The 18,452-nt window shown below is 36.2% G+C and overlaps 1 protein-coding gene across 2 annotated transcripts in view; it reads right to left on the reverse strand.

Annotated features, from left to right (window-relative positions):
• Positions 1–18,452, reverse strand: part of MATN2 (matrilin 2) — a 196,065-nt gene that overhangs the window by 86,695 nt on the left and 90,918 nt on the right. For both annotated transcript variants that reach the window (XM_074268809.1, XM_074268802.1), the window contains exon 4: positions 12,813–12,935. In XM_074268809.1, the coding sequence (XP_074124910.1) occupies positions 12,813–12,935 (123 nt within the window). The remainder of the gene's footprint in view (positions 1–12,812; positions 12,936–18,452) is intronic.

Consider the following 18,452-nt stretch of genomic DNA (forward strand, 5'->3'; position numbering starts at 1 on the left):
ACTACTTTCACTTTTACTGCTACTTTCACTACTTGGACTACTAATACTTTCACTATTAGTATTACTACTACTTTCACTATTTCCACTACTACTACTTCTATTATTAGTAGTATTAGTATTACTATTCCTACTGCTATTATTACTACTGTTGTTGTTTATCCTTCATGCTCTGTTAGGTTCTTACTAAGTGCTAATGAGATAATGAGATGATAGGTTCTTACTAAGTGCTAAGTCGGTACTTAACAACTCTCTATACCGACCTTCACCAGCTAAGTGCTCAAAAGTGAATTGTGTGCTAACTCCTATTTCCAAATTGCATCTTTCTTTTTCTGTCTCTCTCCAGGTGCTTGTTGCCACCTATCTGTTTCCTTTTTCATCTGTTTCCTTCTGTCTGTTAAAATACAAGCAAACCCTCTCCCCCAAGCAGTTAACCTATCTGGTCCCTTCCATTCACCACTTTCTGGGTCTCTCCACATCATCTGGTGATTATCTAAGGACAGCGGAGCCGCTCGAACTGGACACTGCCCTTCTGGTGGGTTATAAAACCTGTCTGCCAGAGCCAGTGCATTTTTGTCAAAAATTAGAAAATTAATGGTATAGAGAACTAAATTTAGGAGTTCTCTAGGGTTACCAGTGGCCCTACTAATTCCCATTCATCACTTAAATCCTGTCCTTCTCTCTTAGCTTTAACCAATGCTTTTTCTAATCTTGTCATAGGCTGCTTCACAGGCGATTCTGTTTGTATTTTTGCCTCTTCCCCTCCTCCTTCTTGCTTCATTCCTGAAGGGTTAATTGAGGGAGGAGATGGGAAATGCTCCTATTGCTGTACTTAACTTCATTGTTATCTGATTCATCCTTTTCACTTAGTTTAATTGACACCTCCCCATTTTGCTCCTTCTTTTCTTCCTTTAGAATAACAATTTTTAAAGCCATTTGGATTAAATTGTAGGTATGAAGTATATCTTTGGAAATTGAGTTTGGTTTGGAATTGTAGTGTTCATCTAATTGCTTTCCTACTAATTCTCATTCATCTAGATCCAATTCTTCTTCCAGAGAAAAACAAGGACATATGAATGCTCCAAGAATACTAATGGCATCACTATGTTGAGGTCAAGGTATATATATTCTACTGTCTCTGATCAGCCAAATATAAGCCTGGAAGACTCTGCCACAGTTTGGGCACAAATAATCCATTTGAACATTTGTGATGAAGCTATCTCTAAATTTACACACCTCACATTTCTTTGTGCTACTACAATTCTGTTTTGCTCATAGAGTTCAGTGACTTCTTTGATCCAGACCACCTTGCAGGGCAGTTCTGTTCCAATGTTTCCCACATCTCCTAATCAATACTAACATTCTTCAGAGTAACCTTGAGAGTATCTTTGTACTGCTTCTTCTGGCTTACATGTGAGTACTTGCCTTGTGGAGTTCTCCATAAATTAATCTTTTGGGTAAATGTATATTCTTGGTATTTGAGCACATGGCCAACACATGACAGTTGTGTTCTCTGCAATAGAGACTTACTACTACTATCTATATTACTACTACTGCTGCTACTGTTGGTAGTGATGGTTATTTAATCATTTCAGTTCTATACCCTTTATGACCACATTTAAGGTTTGCTTGAAAAAGATATTAGAGATTTGCCATTTCTTGTTCCAGCTTAACTTAAGGATGAGGAAACTGAGGCAAACAGGATTAAGTCACTTGCCTAGGATCACACAACTAGTAAATGTCTGAGACTAGATTTGGACTCAGCAGATGAGTCTTCCTGATTTCAAGGCAGGTTCTCTAGTCACTATGCTATGCTAAATTTTGAAAGTTCTAGAGACTTGTCAAATTTAGAATTTTTAGATGCTTGACTGTATTTTTTCTCTTTTTGTATCCTCGGAGCATTTATCACAATGCCTGGTATATACTAGTTGCTCAATAAATATTTATCTATTGATCAATTATGCAAATTAATAATCAGAAGAGAAGCTGGGATAAGCTATTAAAAGTTTATTGCTATTTAAAGTTCATGCACCCCTTTCTCTCGATTCATACATCATATCCCTGCCTTCTATTAGAATATATGTGGCTCATCAAGTTCTTCAGCTCAATATTCTCAAACTCTCATAATTCACCAGTGTGCACAGTAGCCAAACAATCAGTTGGTCATTACCTGAAGGTGCACTGCCTGCAAGATGGTGCCTCATAGATGATTCAGGCCAGTTCTAATGGCCATCTGCACCCAGAGAAAGGACTGTGGGGACTGAGTGTGGACATAGTATTCTCACTCTTTTTGTTGTTGTTTGCTTACATTTTATTTTCTCTCTCATTTTTTTTTCCTTTTTGATCTGATTTTTCTTGTGCAGCATGATAATTGTGGAAATATGTTGCACATGTTTAACATATATTGGGTTACTTGTCCCATCTAAGGGAGTAGTGGGGTGAAGAGAGGGAGAAAAAAATTTGGAGCACAAGGTTTTGCAAGAGTGAATGTTAAATGTATACATATATTGTATTTAATTTATACTTTAACATATGTAACATGTATTGGTCAACCTGCCATCTGGGGGAGGGGGGTGGAAGGAAGGAGGAGAAAAATTCGAACAAAAGGCTTGGCAATTGTCAGTGTTGTAAAATTACTCATGCATATATCTTGTAAATAAAAAGCTATAATAATAAAAAAAGAAAGAAAAAAGTGAATGTTAAAAACTATGGATATATTTTGAAAATTAAAAAAAAACAATTAAAAAAAAAGATAGTGCCTCATATACCTGTACACTTTGACCAGAAATAAATACAAAGAATGTCTGGCGTCCATCTTATCCATACAGCTGCATCTCTGCTCTCTCTGTTCTAGTGACAGGTCTGTATCATTCCTGTTTATTTTAATGCTGAATACAAACTTTTGGGGTTGGTGTTGAGAAGTTTATCTGTGATCATTTTTTCCTTCTCTTTTCTAAATGAATGTGTATTATTGAGAATGTGAATCCTTGATGTTTAACTTTTCTATCACTATACTTTCTCCTTGAGATCTCATTCACTTTTATGGCTTAAACTATCTCCTTCACATACTTTAACTATGAAGTTTACACTTTTTAAGCTGGCTTCTTTTATGAGCTTGCATACCTACCACATCTCAAACATATATATCTCACATATGTATTATGTGAGATATATAAATAATTCTTCTTCCCCCAGTCTTCTTAAAGACAGGGACTGTCTGCTTTTTAAAAAAATCTATCCCTAGCACTTAGAGAAGTTTTTAATCAGTTTTTCTGTAAGATTCTTTCCTGTCTCACCCACTCACCCATCCCCTCCATGCAAATATCCAAATTTCTCTCTGTGGTGTTAGCTTCTAAGCACTCAGATTCAAAAGTTCAGAGTCATTCTTGATTTCTACTTCTTCTTCACCCCCAAACATTTAGTCATTCCCAAGTTCTACTAGGTTTTCCTTCCTAATGCCTCTTACCCACCTTCTTTTTATTATCACTGCAATCATTTTATTTCAGGTCTTTACCCTAGCAAAATTAGACTACTGCAATATGTCCTCACTATTATTTCTACTTTCAATCTCTGCCTCTCCTCTAAACATTTTACACACTGATAAATTAATCTTATTAAAATAGCATTTTGTATCATGTGACTCCCTCTGAACCACCCCTATCAAAAAATTTTAGTATCTGCTTCCTCTAGCATTGAATACAAACTCTTCTGCTTGACATTTAAAGCCCTTTACAATTTATCTCCAATCTACTTTTCCAGCCTAATTATTCATTATTATGGTCCAGTCAAGCTAAGTTTCCTGATGTTCTTCACACATTATAAGGCCTCTCATTTCTGCTGTTGCATGCTTTCCATGTCTGGAATGTACTCCATCTCTGTCTCTTATAATTGCTAGTTTCCATAAATAAAGAAGGCAGTTCAAAGTCTACCTCCTATAGGAGGTACTTTCCTGATCCTCGCTGATGCTTTTATTCCACTTCTCCCCATACAATTATCTTGTATTATCTTTGTATGTGATATCTTTCACAATAGACTATATATGCATCTTGAGGGCAAGGAATTTTTTTTTTGGCCTATCACCACTGTCTGGTACACAGAGGGTGGTTAATATTTGTTTATTGACTGATCAAATTAGATAATATATGTAAATAATTCTGCAAACATGCCAGTATGACAAGTATTATATTTTTAGGGAGACTTACAACTACCCAAAACTGTGAATTACATCCTACCTCCCACCCCTACCTTATTCCACTCATACAAAGGCATATGAAAAAAACTAGTAATTAATGGAGTAAGTATAATAAGAAACTAGCTTCTGCTCATTTTTAACAGAAAGTAAGAAGGAGGGATGAAGAACACAGGGTTCTTTGCAAGTGTTACTTCTTGAAGTGATCAGTGACAAAATTAGAACAAAGTGTGCCATAGCTCTTTGGGACTGGGTTAAAAAGTGATCCTTTCTTGACATTCCTGTTAAGGGAGGAGATTATCTTTCAAGGTTAGAAAGTGTCATAGTGGATGGGTTTCAAGTGAGGATCCTCAGCAATTTGGGATGGAATCACCTCTACACTGAACTTTGATCTGTGACAATGTTGGGGAGAATAAAATCTCTATATATATGGAGATAGGTCCTCCAGTCTGGTTCTAACAAATGATTTTGAATGTTAGCTCATGAGAAGTCCTGACAGAAGCTGTAGTTTAAAGACTTCTGAACTTTTAGGTATAGTCATGTTTATGAAAATGGTGGTGGGGTTAGTTGGTAGGACTAACTTTGAGATTATGAATACAGAAAATGGGTGTCTAGTGTCTATGATGAAATTTCACTTAACAGATTTTAATGTCTATCCTCAAAAGCTTACATTTTGCTATGATAGTATGCCAAGAAATAGGGCTATTTTTTTTTAAATGGAAATACTAGAAATGGTGTGATATAGTCTCCTTCTTGTTGCCTTTCAGTACTGGAAAGATAGAGCTTTAAGCATCTAGATCACATCTGTATATGTGGTATTTCTAGGGAGAAAGGAAACAAGTTATTTATTAAGCACCAACTAGGCAATATGTTGAGTGCATTACAAATAGTATCTCATTTTTGTTGTTCAGAATTTCAGTCCTATCTAACTTGAGACTTTCTTGGCAAGATTCTGGAGTGGTTTATCATTTCCTGTTTCAGCTCTGTTTAAAGATGAGGAAACTGAGGCAAAGAGTATTAATTGACTTGCCCAGAATCACAAGCTAGTAAGTGCCTGAGACAAGATTTGAACTCAAGAATAGAAACCTTCCTGGCTCCAGATCTTGCATTCTATTGCATTACTGAAGTATCGTAACTGTCTCATTAGATCCTCCCAACAAACCTGGAAGACAGATGCTATTATAATTCACATTATTATAGTCCAGGAAACAAGAAGAAAGCAGTTACGTGACTTGCCTAGAATCACTATTAAAAGATCAGACTGGGTGGTCTTGTTTAACTTATAAAAACACATAGAAACCATTGTTATGAGATTAGACTGATGGTTTTGAGGGCATCACGAGAGTTTCCCCTTAAGGGAGGCTGTGAGTTTATAGAACATCGTTGTAAAAAAATATTGACAATGTCATTTTTTGAAGATTGGTACAACTATGTTCTCCAAATATTTTGTCAACTACCAGTTTGTTTTGGTTCCTAGTAACATACCCCTCTAAATAATATTTTACCCTAACTCCTGATATGCAGTTGGGTCATCTTCATGGAGGTCAACCAAAATGATGGTCTAAGAACCTGACTCTCAAAAGACCCTGGAGCACACCCTCCCCTCCAGCAGCAACACACTTCCCTGAAAGAACACCCCCTTCCTGCTGAGGATTCTTATCTCTGTGCTCCCCAAAGTAGCACTGCTTGTAGATGAGATATACCCATGTTAGTGTATGGTATATTAGTCCATTTTTCCTGTAAAGAGCTGAAACTTTTGAGTCAATGCACTGAGGTGGGACAATCAAGCACTTGAAGCTAATTACTGATTGGACAATACTCTATAAGAATATTCTTGGAAAATGACCCTTCCCACTATCCTGTGCTGGCCCAATCATTTGGTGTATACAGAGAATTGTGGGAGGGACTAGGACGAGTCAGGGTCACTTCTGCAAGACGGGGCAATGAAGTCACAGAGATCCTACTAGTCCATTCTCTTCACTTCTACCACTAAAGACCTAGAATAAAGACTTTTGCTTATCCTGACTCCAGCTGATTCTAAGGTATCCAGGGTGCTAACATGGTTGCCACATTTTCTTATCTTTTTTTCCCTCTCTTCCCCATTGCTTACAATAATGTTTTGCAATGAACTATTGAAATAATAAACTCCTGTGATTTTATATGATATTCTCTGCACCCAACTCATTAAGGAGTTGTTTTCTCTGCTATCTATGGCTGGCCCACAGGTCTTTTCTTAAACATAAACTGGGTACCCTGGTAAGAACTTAACCAATTGACATTCATAATAACATTGGGGGTGCATGACCCAGTAGAAAGCAGAGGTCAAGGGGAACCCAATATCCTTCAACCCAACATCCATGACGGAGGAACTCCCTCATGCCAGAGGACTATCTCAAAACTGTCACCCAGCTAATAAGTGTCTGAATCCAGATTTGAACTTTCATCTTCCTAACTCCAAAGGTATTAAGGAGGGGGAAGTGGGGGGAGGGAAATTCTCCTTAATACCTTAGAATTCCATATTAGACACTTTCTCATCACATGACACTGGCAAATCAATTAACTTTTCTATACCTCAGTTTCCTCATCTGGAAAATGCTTCAGAAATATCATAATTAAATGGTACATGATGGTTCTCACCTAAGATTTCTTGAGCTTGGAGTTCTGAGTTGCAGTGAGCTAAGCTCACTCCACACTAGGTTAGGCTTTAATATGGTGGACTCCCAGAAATGAGGGCTACATTTATGTAAGAAGGGATAAACTGGCCCAGGTTAAAAAACAGAATAGGTCAAAGCTCCTGTGCTAGGTAGAGTGGGATTAAGCCCACAAGTAGCCATGCATTTTTTTTAGCATAGGTAAGAAAGGATGACTCAAGCATGAAAATAATAAAAAAAAGAATAGAACAAAACAAGTCAATCTTTCTAGAGACATAAGAAAATTTGTTAGAACCAAGATTAAAAGTGGGTCAATAAATCTATGTAAATTATTTTACTTTCATTAAAATTCAGTTGATAGCCTGATTCCTGAATTTAGGAATTTAAATAAGCAACATGGAAGATAAAAAATCAGTGGTGCAGCTAATGGGGAAATTATGCTGTTCCTCAAATATAAACAGACCCCAACTAGAAGAATAAACTTTTTAATGGATTCCCTCCCCAGTGGCTTAATCAAGAGTTATCATCCTTTTCCCATTGCCCTTGGGACAACAGCCTGCAACTGTAAGATCTGGCTGCATGTTATGTAGTCTCTGATTGTTAAGCCAAGTAAAGCTTTGCAACCCATTAGGAAATTGGGAATTGAGGTAGACTGCCTAGATTCTCTACCCACCAACAATTCCTCCCACTTAAATTAAAGAGGCCTCTGCTAGGGCTCTAGTTTTAGAACATATTCCCTTTCTCCCACCCCTGGGCCTTTTCCTGCTTCCCCCTGGAAGGACAGTTATTAAAGAACATATGCAGCAAGGGGGGAAAAACAACAGGAATTTGTCCAAAGAATGAAAGCAGTTTAAATGCATTTAACATGCTGTTTGGGACAGAGAAAAGAGAGAATTGGACAGGAAAGTCAATGTTGATTGCCAAATGAAGTTTCTGAAATGTTTTATTTCCATGAGCTTCCAGATAGCAAGGATATGTTCCAGAAAAAATTGAGAAGAGGAGGGGAAAGTTTTTAAAACAATAAAATAAAAAACAACAAACCAGATTCCATACACACAGGCAAACAAGGCTGAATCCTTCTCTTATGTGAGAAGAAAAGGAATCTGACTGAAGGAAGAGATGAAAGACAAAATCAGAAGGCAGGCAGACATCTGAAAGGAACTTGAAGAGAAAGATGAAGGGCAGTGATGGAAACAGAGGGCATCTGGACAGTGTCACCTCTTGCAGAAATGAACCCATTTTGGAAAAATCTTAGGATCAAAAATTTAGAGGTAGAAGGACTTTAAAAATGGTTAAGTCCTTTCTTCTCATTTTGCAGAGAGTAAACTGAGGCATAGAGTAATTGACACACCAGAATTACAACAGCTAGCAATGTCTAAGATGGGATCAGAATCCATATTTTCATGACTCCAAGACACTTCGGGGAAAAATTTTAATGAAAGGAACATTTATGTTTCCAGCCCTAGTCCTTAGAAGTGAATCAATTGGATCTCTCCTTTCTCTATTCACAAGGGGCTCAGTAAATGGCTTTGAAGGCAATTCCAAAACAGGATTCTAAATTATTACAATAATAATTTAGACTGCTTTGAAAGATAACAATAATTTAATATATAAATTTTGACATCATATTTTAAAGAGAAACTTCACTTCAGTGTACCTGTAAGCATACTGATGCAGTTACCTTCTGCAGTAATTAACCAATTTATCAACTAACATTTGTTAAGTATTTAGTATGTGTTTCATACTGCCAAGTGCTGGAGCTATAAAAAGAAATGGACGAAAACAGTTCTTGACCTCAAGGACCCTCTAAGGATCACAAGCCTTCTCATCCATGAATATCCTTTACAAGGGTTTCAATCCAATGTACTGGGGCCCTTTGTCTAGGTTTGTTGACACTGACTGGGTACCAATAGAGCACAAAAGGTATGCATTGGTCACCCTCACTACATGATTGGTCTCCATCTTTTTGTTTTTTCTGGTCTCCATCTTTTAATGATATCTTTTATACAGGTTCTTGTGCAAATAACTTCACTGTTCCATATTGTAGCCTACACACATCCACATTGTGTCTCTGCATTGTCCTATGGATCAACTATAATAGTAAATTGATTTATTAATTTTTGCACGTAGGGTATATGAATACTGGGATGAGGATCATCTAGAATGTAGCCATTAGGGTGGAAGGAGGCAAGCCTGAGATTTTTTGAAATTTTTATAATGCTAAATACTGACTATTGACAAGGAAAGGACTAATATCATAGCTATCTGGAAGAAAAAGGGATAAAGCACTTGTCATCATTGTGGAATGGTAACGGAAAGAGCCAGGGTAGATGATGAAATCTCAGGACAATATTATTTAATTCCTCTAAATTTATTTTTAAATTAAATTTATTTTTCCATTACAAAGCAACTACAAAGTTTTTATGAAACTCTGGTCTTTTCATCAAGAATACTTGGAAGTCCTGTTAAAAATTCATTTTTCCCCTATTGGGGAAATTTGTTTTGCTGAATAACTTGGTTATAAACCCATATCTTGGTTGTAAACTTATATCTTTTGCCTTTTGGAAAAAATATATTCCATGCTTTCCACTCTATTATGTGGCAGCTGCTAAATCTTTTATGATCCCAACTAATTTCTTGACACTTATATGCTTCCTTTCTAACTCCTTGTACTATTCTTTCTTTCACCTTAAAGTTCTGGTTTTTAGCTATGATAATCCTAGTAATTTTCATTTTAAGGTTTCTTTAAGGCGGTTATTTGGTGGATTCTTTTTTTCCAATTTGTCCCCTGGCTCTAAAAGATATAGACAATTTTTTAAATCATGATTTCTTGAGGCTACTTTTTTTTGTCATGACTTTCAGATAGTTCAATGATATTAATATTATTATTCCTTGATATTCTTTCCAATTTAATTGATTTTGATAAAAGATATTTTCCATTTAAAATTTTTTTGATTTTGTTTACATATTTCTTGTAGTTTCATGAAGTCATTAATTTCTGTTTGGTCCATTCTCATTTTCAGGGAATCTTTGAGTAAGGTTTTGTATTTCTTATGCCAAGCAGTAAAATCTCTTTCCAATTCTTCCCTTCATGGTTCTCATTTCTTTTTAAAATTCTTTCCTCTATCACTCTCATTTCATTTATAATATCATTTAACCTAATTCTTAAATTCTTACATAATTTTTTCAAAAAATTTCAATTAGTCTAATGGTTAGGACGTTTTGTTGATGTTGTTGTTTTTAAACTTTGCTAGTAAGTGTTTCAGCATGGGTCTATAGTTTTGGCATCCTTAGCCTCAAGGCTTTTTATCTTTTTCTGTTCTTCCAGTGATCTACTCTGGGAAACCATATATATATGTAAATATAAACATATATATTATGTATATGTGTACATATATAATATATTTATGCACATGTATAAAATTAAATGTGTATTAGATTACTATTGTCTTAAGTCTTATTCAATTAGAACAATGAACTTTATAGACCTTATACACGCACACATATATGTTCAATTTTCAAAGTTTTATATATATATATATGTATATATATATATACACACAAAATATAATATTACTATCTGCTCATTTCAAAAAAAGAGAGGAAATATCACTAACACACAAATATGCCAGTGCCCTCTCAAAGGCTCAAATATTAGCCTCTTTGTCTAGTCTTTGATGTTTGTCCTGAAAGGAGCACAAGGGCCCTGTTAATATTTTATTTTATTTTATTTTTTTGGTTTTTCATTTTATAGACCTTAAAGTCTTTTTCACCAAACTATTTTGGTCCCTGCACATCTCTAAAAGAGGCCCTAAAATAGTAAGTATAGCCAAAGTTAATAGTTGTGCTTCGGGTTCACTTCTTATCAAAAGTGAAAAGAAAATAAACAATTGATGAAGTGCAATTTCTAGGAGAGATGTAGTGATAACCCCAAGGTCCTCTGGCCTTAGGAGTGCTATAGTTCTACAAACATTGCTGGCTCTCAGATAATAATCCATTGATCAATAACTCTGAAGTCCCTTGGCCTTGGGAGTGTAATAGTTCCACAAACATTTGCTGGCTGTCAGGTTACAATCTGTTGGTCAGTGATAACAATATTTCTGAGACAATAATGAGGTGCATACCAGACTTATCCTCAAATCTACCTCTAAGCCATAAAATTAGTATATAAGTGACATGAAGCACCTGGTTTCTCTAATTTTTTCCTGTAAATTCATCTTCCTGCACTTGGTTCTTTGCTAATTTCTTATGGAACTTATCCCACCATAATTGGCATTATAATTATAATAAGCTTTGCCCTTGACTTGGAGATGGGTCCAAGCCTGCAAATTCTTTTGAGGTTATCTCCCAACACAGATCTGGAACCCCAGTCTTTTGGAGGTTTCTTTTGAACCTTAAAATAATAAAATAACCCTTCAGGGAATAATTAATGAGAGAATAAGTTAGAATGATCTTCAACAAACTTTTAAGCAAAAGAATAAGAATTACACAAAGAAAATATACATAGGCAGCGGGGTGGTAACATGGATAGGACACTGGGCCTGGAATTGGGAAAACCTGACTTGAAATCCAGCCTCAGATACTTACTAGATATATGACCCTAATGAGTCTTTTAAACTTTAAGCCCCTCAGGGCTGATGTCCAAAGCATCTAGCAGCGAATGTGAGTTCTCAATGACATATATATGGTTCTAAGCTCAGATAGACAAAAGCAGGGGTTGAACCAGAACACTGAGAATGGGAATCTCCAGACAGGGATCATCAATCCAGTTCTTACAGGTTGAGGGATAGAACCATAAATTCTTGCAAACTGAGAGTTAAGGAAGTATCCAGTTTAGAGCCAGGAAGTCTGGACTTAGAGGTATAAACAATGCCAAATATGTATCTGAGATAGGACATCTGGAGTTTTAGCTTTTGGGATAGCAGATCTCCACAGCTGTAATTATCTCAGTTTTAATAAACAGAAAAGGGGGTTGCAACCAGGGAAACTGAGGCAGAACAATTTAGGGAAACTGAGGCAGGACAATAAAAGGGAACTGTGGCACAACACTATCTTTCAGGGTTGTTATAAGGATAAAGTGAAATAATAAAGTACTTTAAAAATCTTTAAATAGCATATAAATGTGAGAAGGAAGAGGAAGAGGAGGAGGAGGAAAAGAAAAAAAAAAGGAAAAGGAGAAGAAAGAGGAGGAAGAGGAAAAGGAAGAGGAGGGGGAATGTAAGTTTCTTGAGACTGGGAACTGTATTTTGCCTCTTTTTGTATCCCTTATCACAGTGTCTGCCACATAAGAACTGAATAAATGTTTATTGAAATGAATTGTAGTTGTCTTCACTGTTATCATCAGTCTAAAAGGGATTTTAGAGGGCATCTTATTCAAAATCATCCTTTTATAAAGGAAAAAAGTGAAACATCATGAGATTAAACAATTTGCCCAAAGTTATATACATGGTAAATTTAGCTTAAACATTTGAATCAATCAAACATATATTAAGCATTTACTGTTTGCCTAAAATTCTACTAGTTGTCCCTGAGATTGTTGTTATTCACTCATTCCAATCCTGAGTCTTTGTGACCCCATTGTGGGTTTTCTTGGTAAAGATATTGGTGTGGTTTTTTCCAGATGAGAAAACTGAGATAAACTGGATTAAGTGACTTGTCCAGGGTCACACAGCTAGTAAGTATCTAGAGCCAGATGTGAACTCAGAAAGATGAGTCTTTTTGTCTCTAAGAGCAGCGCTCTATTCACTGTACCATCCAGCTATCTCACCATAGGGAAGAAAGTTCTTTTTGAAAAGTAGGAATTGAATCTTAGAGAAAATTCAACTAATGTAGATGTATTTGGAGAGAGAAAAAGGATAGAGAAAGACGGAAAAGAAAAACAAGGAGGAAGAAGACAAGGAATAAGAGAAAGAAGAGAAGAGAGATATAGCTAAAATGAAAAAGTATACTCAAATTAGGGGAAAAATATGTCTTACTTCTACAAGTTTTCTGATCTGTGTTCAGAATATATCCTTGTTTGCATCTGCAAAGGTAGGAGCCAGGTGTGTTGATACAAAAGTGGGCACAGTTATGCTCCATGATATTACACATATGGGCCACTGAAAGAGAAAAGACAAAAGACATTTGAAAAATAGTTACCTTAATCAATTCAATTAATTTCAATTCGATAAATGTCTCCCGTCCCCAGTCCATCTTTACAGCAGAAAATAAATTCCCCAATGTATAGGTTTGACCCTGAGATTCTCTACCTCAAAGTCTTTCAGTGGTTCTCTGTTATCTTAAGCTAAAACAATGTACCTAGCTGGGGATTAGCACTTTATATAGCTGTCTTATTGGATCACAACTACACAATAAAGAAGGTACTGAAGGTATTATTATTCTCATTTTACAGATGAGGAAACCAAGACAGAAAAGTTAAGCCACCTGCCCATGTTTTGAGAGGTTAAGCAAGTTGCTTATGGCTAAATAGATTGTCAATCAAGTTAGTAAGCATTTATTAGGCATTTAATATTTACCAGGCACTGTGTTAAGCAGGAGGAATACAAAAAAGGCAAAACAGTCCCTTCCTCCCCAGAACTTACATTTTAATGGGGGTAAATAGATACTTAAAAGATATTAAAAAAATGAATAGACGACAATCCCAAAGAAGGCTCTGTCATTTAAGGGAAGTGGAAAACACCTTCTTCAAAAGGTAAGATTTGAATTTAATCTTGAAAGAAGCCAAGGAAACTTCTCTTCCTCTTCCTTTTTTCCCCTTTTCCTTTTTTCCCTCCTTCTCCCCCTCCCCTTCTTCTTCCTCCTTCTCTAAGAGATAATGAAGGGAAAATAATCAAATATTTTCTCCACTATACTACAAAATTGTATTTCAGCCATTAAATGCCTCCTATAAGATGACTAAAATCTTCCTTTGCTGCCTTATCTCATAATACTCCCCATCTTCCCTTCTTTGTTTTAGTCAGACTAATGATCAACTTTGTTCCTTAGTCTACATCTACAATGTATCCTTGCTTTCAAGTCTTTGAGTTAAAATCCTTTTTTTCCCCCCCTCAGGAGGCTCAGCTCAGGCACCACCCCCTCCAGATAATTCCCATCTCTAAAAGTGTTCTTTCCCTTCTCCAATGTTTCTAGAATAGCTCTATTTCTGCTACACATTCTACCTTGCATCAGGTTAATATCCATAATTGTCTTGTCGTCTCTCTCCACCTCCCCTTTCCCCTGCCCAGATAATAAACTCCTTTGAGGAAACAGACTATCTCATTTCCCTATCTTTGTAGCACTTCACAGGCACTGCTTATTTTTATGGTATATTTTATGATACATAATATTAAGGTTACTAAGAGGAGCAATGGATAGAGCTCTGGAAGTAACCTCCAGAAGACCTGGCTTCAAATCCAACCTTAGACACTTACTAGCTGTGTGAATCTAGGCAAGTCACTTAATCTCTATCTGCCTCATCTGTGAAATGGGGATAATAATAGCACCTACCTCCCAGAGTTGTTGTGAGGATCAAATGAGTTGTTTTTAAAGAGCTTTACCAACCATAAAACACTATTATAAATTCTAGTTGCTATTATTATTGTTGTTATTTGAAGGTGAAATGCGTAACAGGGTGTGAACTGTAAAAAATTTTGGAATAAAAGAAATCTGGTGAATAGTCCTAGCTATCATTACCATTCTTCATGATCTTATATTCACCCTTTCCATTTCTGAGCAAGGAGCCAAATTCTTGGGCCATCCCATTTACTTTCAACCTCCTGACCTCCTAGCATCCATCCCAGCAGATCCAATCTGTTAATCATGTGCTCTATTTATCATCTCTTCATTTTACTCTGTGACCCACCTAACTCTCTTTTCTGACTAGAGGCTACTTTCCAATACAGTCATCACCCCAGGGTTTTTATGGCATTTCTCATTTGTCATGTAGCTTGGCATATCATTCTGTGTTGGGTAACATGAACTGAAGATTAATTTAATGATAATTATGATTACTGATAATTATAATTGTGACTGAGCCTTGAGAAAATGATAATTATGCTGATAATCACTATACTGTAAGCTAACATTGATTTAGTACTGATGGGTCAATACATAAAGAACAAGGAAAAATTTGAGTCCATTGTATGGTAGAGTTGGTATAAATATATATGCAAATATAGCTCATGATTTGGGGTATATCTCTATGAAAATTTTGGAATTTGCTAAGTTACAGAAAATTTTAATGAGCTAAATACTGACCTTGAGACATGTGAGAAATATTGAAAAGTTTGGTTTCCACAGAATGTTGCAATCTTTGAGGTAGTGTAGAATAGTGGGTACCATTGACCAAAAGGTTTTCAGAATTTGAGAGGTTAAAAAAGGTTAAGATTCCACTGAACAATTAAATGATTAATAAAAGCCTTGAGCAAACATGGAATTGGAATTCTAGGAAGGCACAAATGGATTCAGCCAATCAGAAAGAGTCTTGTGATTTTGAGAAAACCACAAATTTAAGATAATAGCCCATCCAGCCCAAACTAGTTGGGGTCAATGACCTGACTTGACCAAATCACTATTGAGCCTGCAAATAGGCTAATTGAATATTAAACAACACATCCCATAGGAGGATTTTCTGCCATTTTTGAACATGGGACGTATGACAAAGGAGAGGAAACATGTTCATCCATATTTAGGGGAAACATACAGTGGTATATCAGAAGATAGTAGCCCAGAAGAGAATGGACCAATCTGGTCTCTGTGGGGAGAGACTGTGCCAAGATAACAAGTAAAAAGTTTCTTTCATTTCTGTGCTCAGGGCTCCAGGAGCCTATTTCTGGCTAGAAACGTTTAGATGATTCCTTAAGATTCTTTTTAAATGAATTTTCTTCGGTATCTGATTTTCAGTGTCAAGAGTATGTTTCTAATAGACAAGTGTAATGTGGAATCAGGAAAATTCATCTTCCTGAGTTCAAATCTGGCCTTTAAATCTGGACCAGTCACTTAACTCTGTTTATCTCAGTTTTCTCATCTATAAAATACACTGGAGAAGGAAATGGCAAACTACTTTAGGATCTTTGTCAAGAAAACCACAAATAGGGTCAAGAAAAGTCAGACATGACTGAACAACAATAATAGATAAGGGAATTAAGACATGTTAAAAGATAAGCTACTTGCTTCTGGTAACATAAATTAATGGTCACACAATTAATAATCAGAGACAGAATTTGAATTCCGTTCTTTTCTGATTACAAGTACAATAGGATCATTAATCCTAATCTGTCCATCCTTTGGTCTTGGGTCCTAATCTCATTGCTACAGTTTGTCAGGGACAATCTGACAACTATTTTCACTGTATGTTGTGAAATAGCATTCCAAAGCGTTTTTACTCTGCTCTTTATGCTCATCTCCTTATTGTTAACATTGTATAGATGCAGCCAAATCTCATCCAGGTCACTTTGTGTTTTAGGATCATCCATCAGGATCTAGAAAGATTCTCAGAGGCATTTTAATCCAAGTATCCAAGTGATAAAGGTCTATGAATCTCAGGTGGCTTATCCAAAGTCACATAGAAAGTAAGCACTATCTTGCTCTATACTTAGTTGGTACTTAAAAAGTGCTGAATCACTGGAGTGGGTGACTGAAGTACATGTCTTTCTCTCCTACCATTGTGAGCCCCATAAGGATAAGGAACTTTCAAGTAAAGGAATTCCCTTTACCAAAGTAGGTCAACAACTTAAACCCTTCAAGTCACTTGAGGAGCCCTAAAATGTGAGGTCAGTTGTCCAGAGTCACTATCTCCAATTGTGTTCTGGCTTGATGCATAAAATTTCCTGAATGCATCATGAAGATATTCTACTGTTTTAATGAAGAAGAAGAAGAAGAAAAAAAACCAACAGGAAACATGTGCTTGCGTACTTTCAAATCTATGATATATCTCCATTATTTAAAAAATTCTATATTACAGTATATAAGTATTCAGGCACATTGATTCTTACATTAAATATGCCTGGATCTCATTAAAAATCTCATTTTTTCTGGTATTTAATTTATAACTTCCTCAATAGCACTATGAAACTTGAACACGCTTAAATTTTAACAAGCTTTGGTGTAAACAGAATTGAAATTATGGAAATGTTCTCATAAACAAAAAAGATGAGCCCCTGTAGAGAGAGAGATTTTTATGATATCAAAATAAAATAGATGCTTCCAAGGCTTGGAAGCAATCCAATTAATCCTGACTTTAAGAAACACTTTGGTTCTAAAAAAATGGGTTTTACTCAAGTATGCTCGAGTATGGAAGTAGCCAGTGCCTTCAGGGATAGAACATGGAGCCTAGAGTTAAGAAGTCCTTAGTTCAAATCCAGCCTCAGACATTTCCTAGCTGTATGCACCTGGGCAAGTCACACAACCCTGTTTGCCTCAGTTTCTTCATCTGCAAAAATGGAAAATAAACAAAATGAGGAAATGGCAAAGCACTCTAGAAAACCCTAAATGGGGTCATGAAATGTTAGTCAAAAATGATTGAACAACAATGTACTCAAGGATACTGTCTAGTGACTTTTATCTAAAAGAAGAAACCCAAAGAATTGAATGTTTGGGTCTAATTAAAAGCAATTAAATAGAAAAGGAAATCTTTCAAGGCAAGTTCCATCTAAGGCTGATTATTAGAGATGCACTATGGGGAAAGTGCAGAGGGATGGCCTGTCAGAAAGGCTTGTGTTTAAAACTTGCATCTCACATGTTCTCGCTATGTAATCCACAGATAAGTCTATTCACAGACAAACTGAACCTAAGAGAGGTTAAGTGACTTGTCCAGTGCCTCAGTCTGGATTTGAACTCAGGTCTTTCTGACTACAATTTCAGCATTCTATCCACTGAGTCCCCTAGCTGCCTAACATAGCTCTTCTCGTTTACAAGGGCATATCAGGGTGCCCCATGAGGTCTCTCTGGGTAGCCTGTGGCCAATTTTCTTGCAGCTTTAGGGATTGGTGTTTTTCTTTCTGGTCAAAATAATCATTACTATTTCACCCAAAGCTCCTCCAACTTCTCCAGTCAAAGTTCTATTTACCCTGAGAGGCAAGAAAGAACAAACACTAAGACAGTATTAAGTGCTTCACTAAGAGATACCAGCACTAGTAGGGAGGAGGACTCCTGCAGTAGCTTTGCCAAGGCTTAAACTCATCCTTGCCCAGGGTGGGTTGCTTTTATTGTGTAACAAACTACCTTTATGTGTATTTTGAAAATAAAAAGATATTATGTTAAAAAAATTTTAAAGAGTTTCAAAACAAAGGAAAACATTCACCCATGCAAAACCTTATATTCAAATTTTTCTCTTTCCGTCCCCCAAACCCTCTCCTAGAGAGCAAATAATCCAACATAGGTTAAACGTGTAGTTCTTCTAAACATATTTCCATATTTATTATGCTGCATAAGAAAAAGTAGATCAAACAGGGAAAAACGATGAAAAAGCAAATAAACAATAACAAAAATGGTGAAATGATGGGATGCAGCTTCTAGGGGAGATGTGTCAATAACCCTATGGCCATCTGGCCTTCGGAGTGCTGTAGTTCTATGAACATTACTGTCTGTCAGGTAATGATCTGTTGGTCAGTAATAACAAAGTTTCTGAGATAATAATG

This window comes from Sminthopsis crassicaudata, chromosome 1, assembly GCF_048593235.1.
Source record: "Sminthopsis crassicaudata isolate SCR6 chromosome 1, ASM4859323v1, whole genome shotgun sequence".
In the NCBI taxonomy this organism is placed as follows: Eukaryota; Metazoa; Chordata; class Mammalia; order Dasyuromorphia; family Dasyuridae; genus Sminthopsis; species Sminthopsis crassicaudata.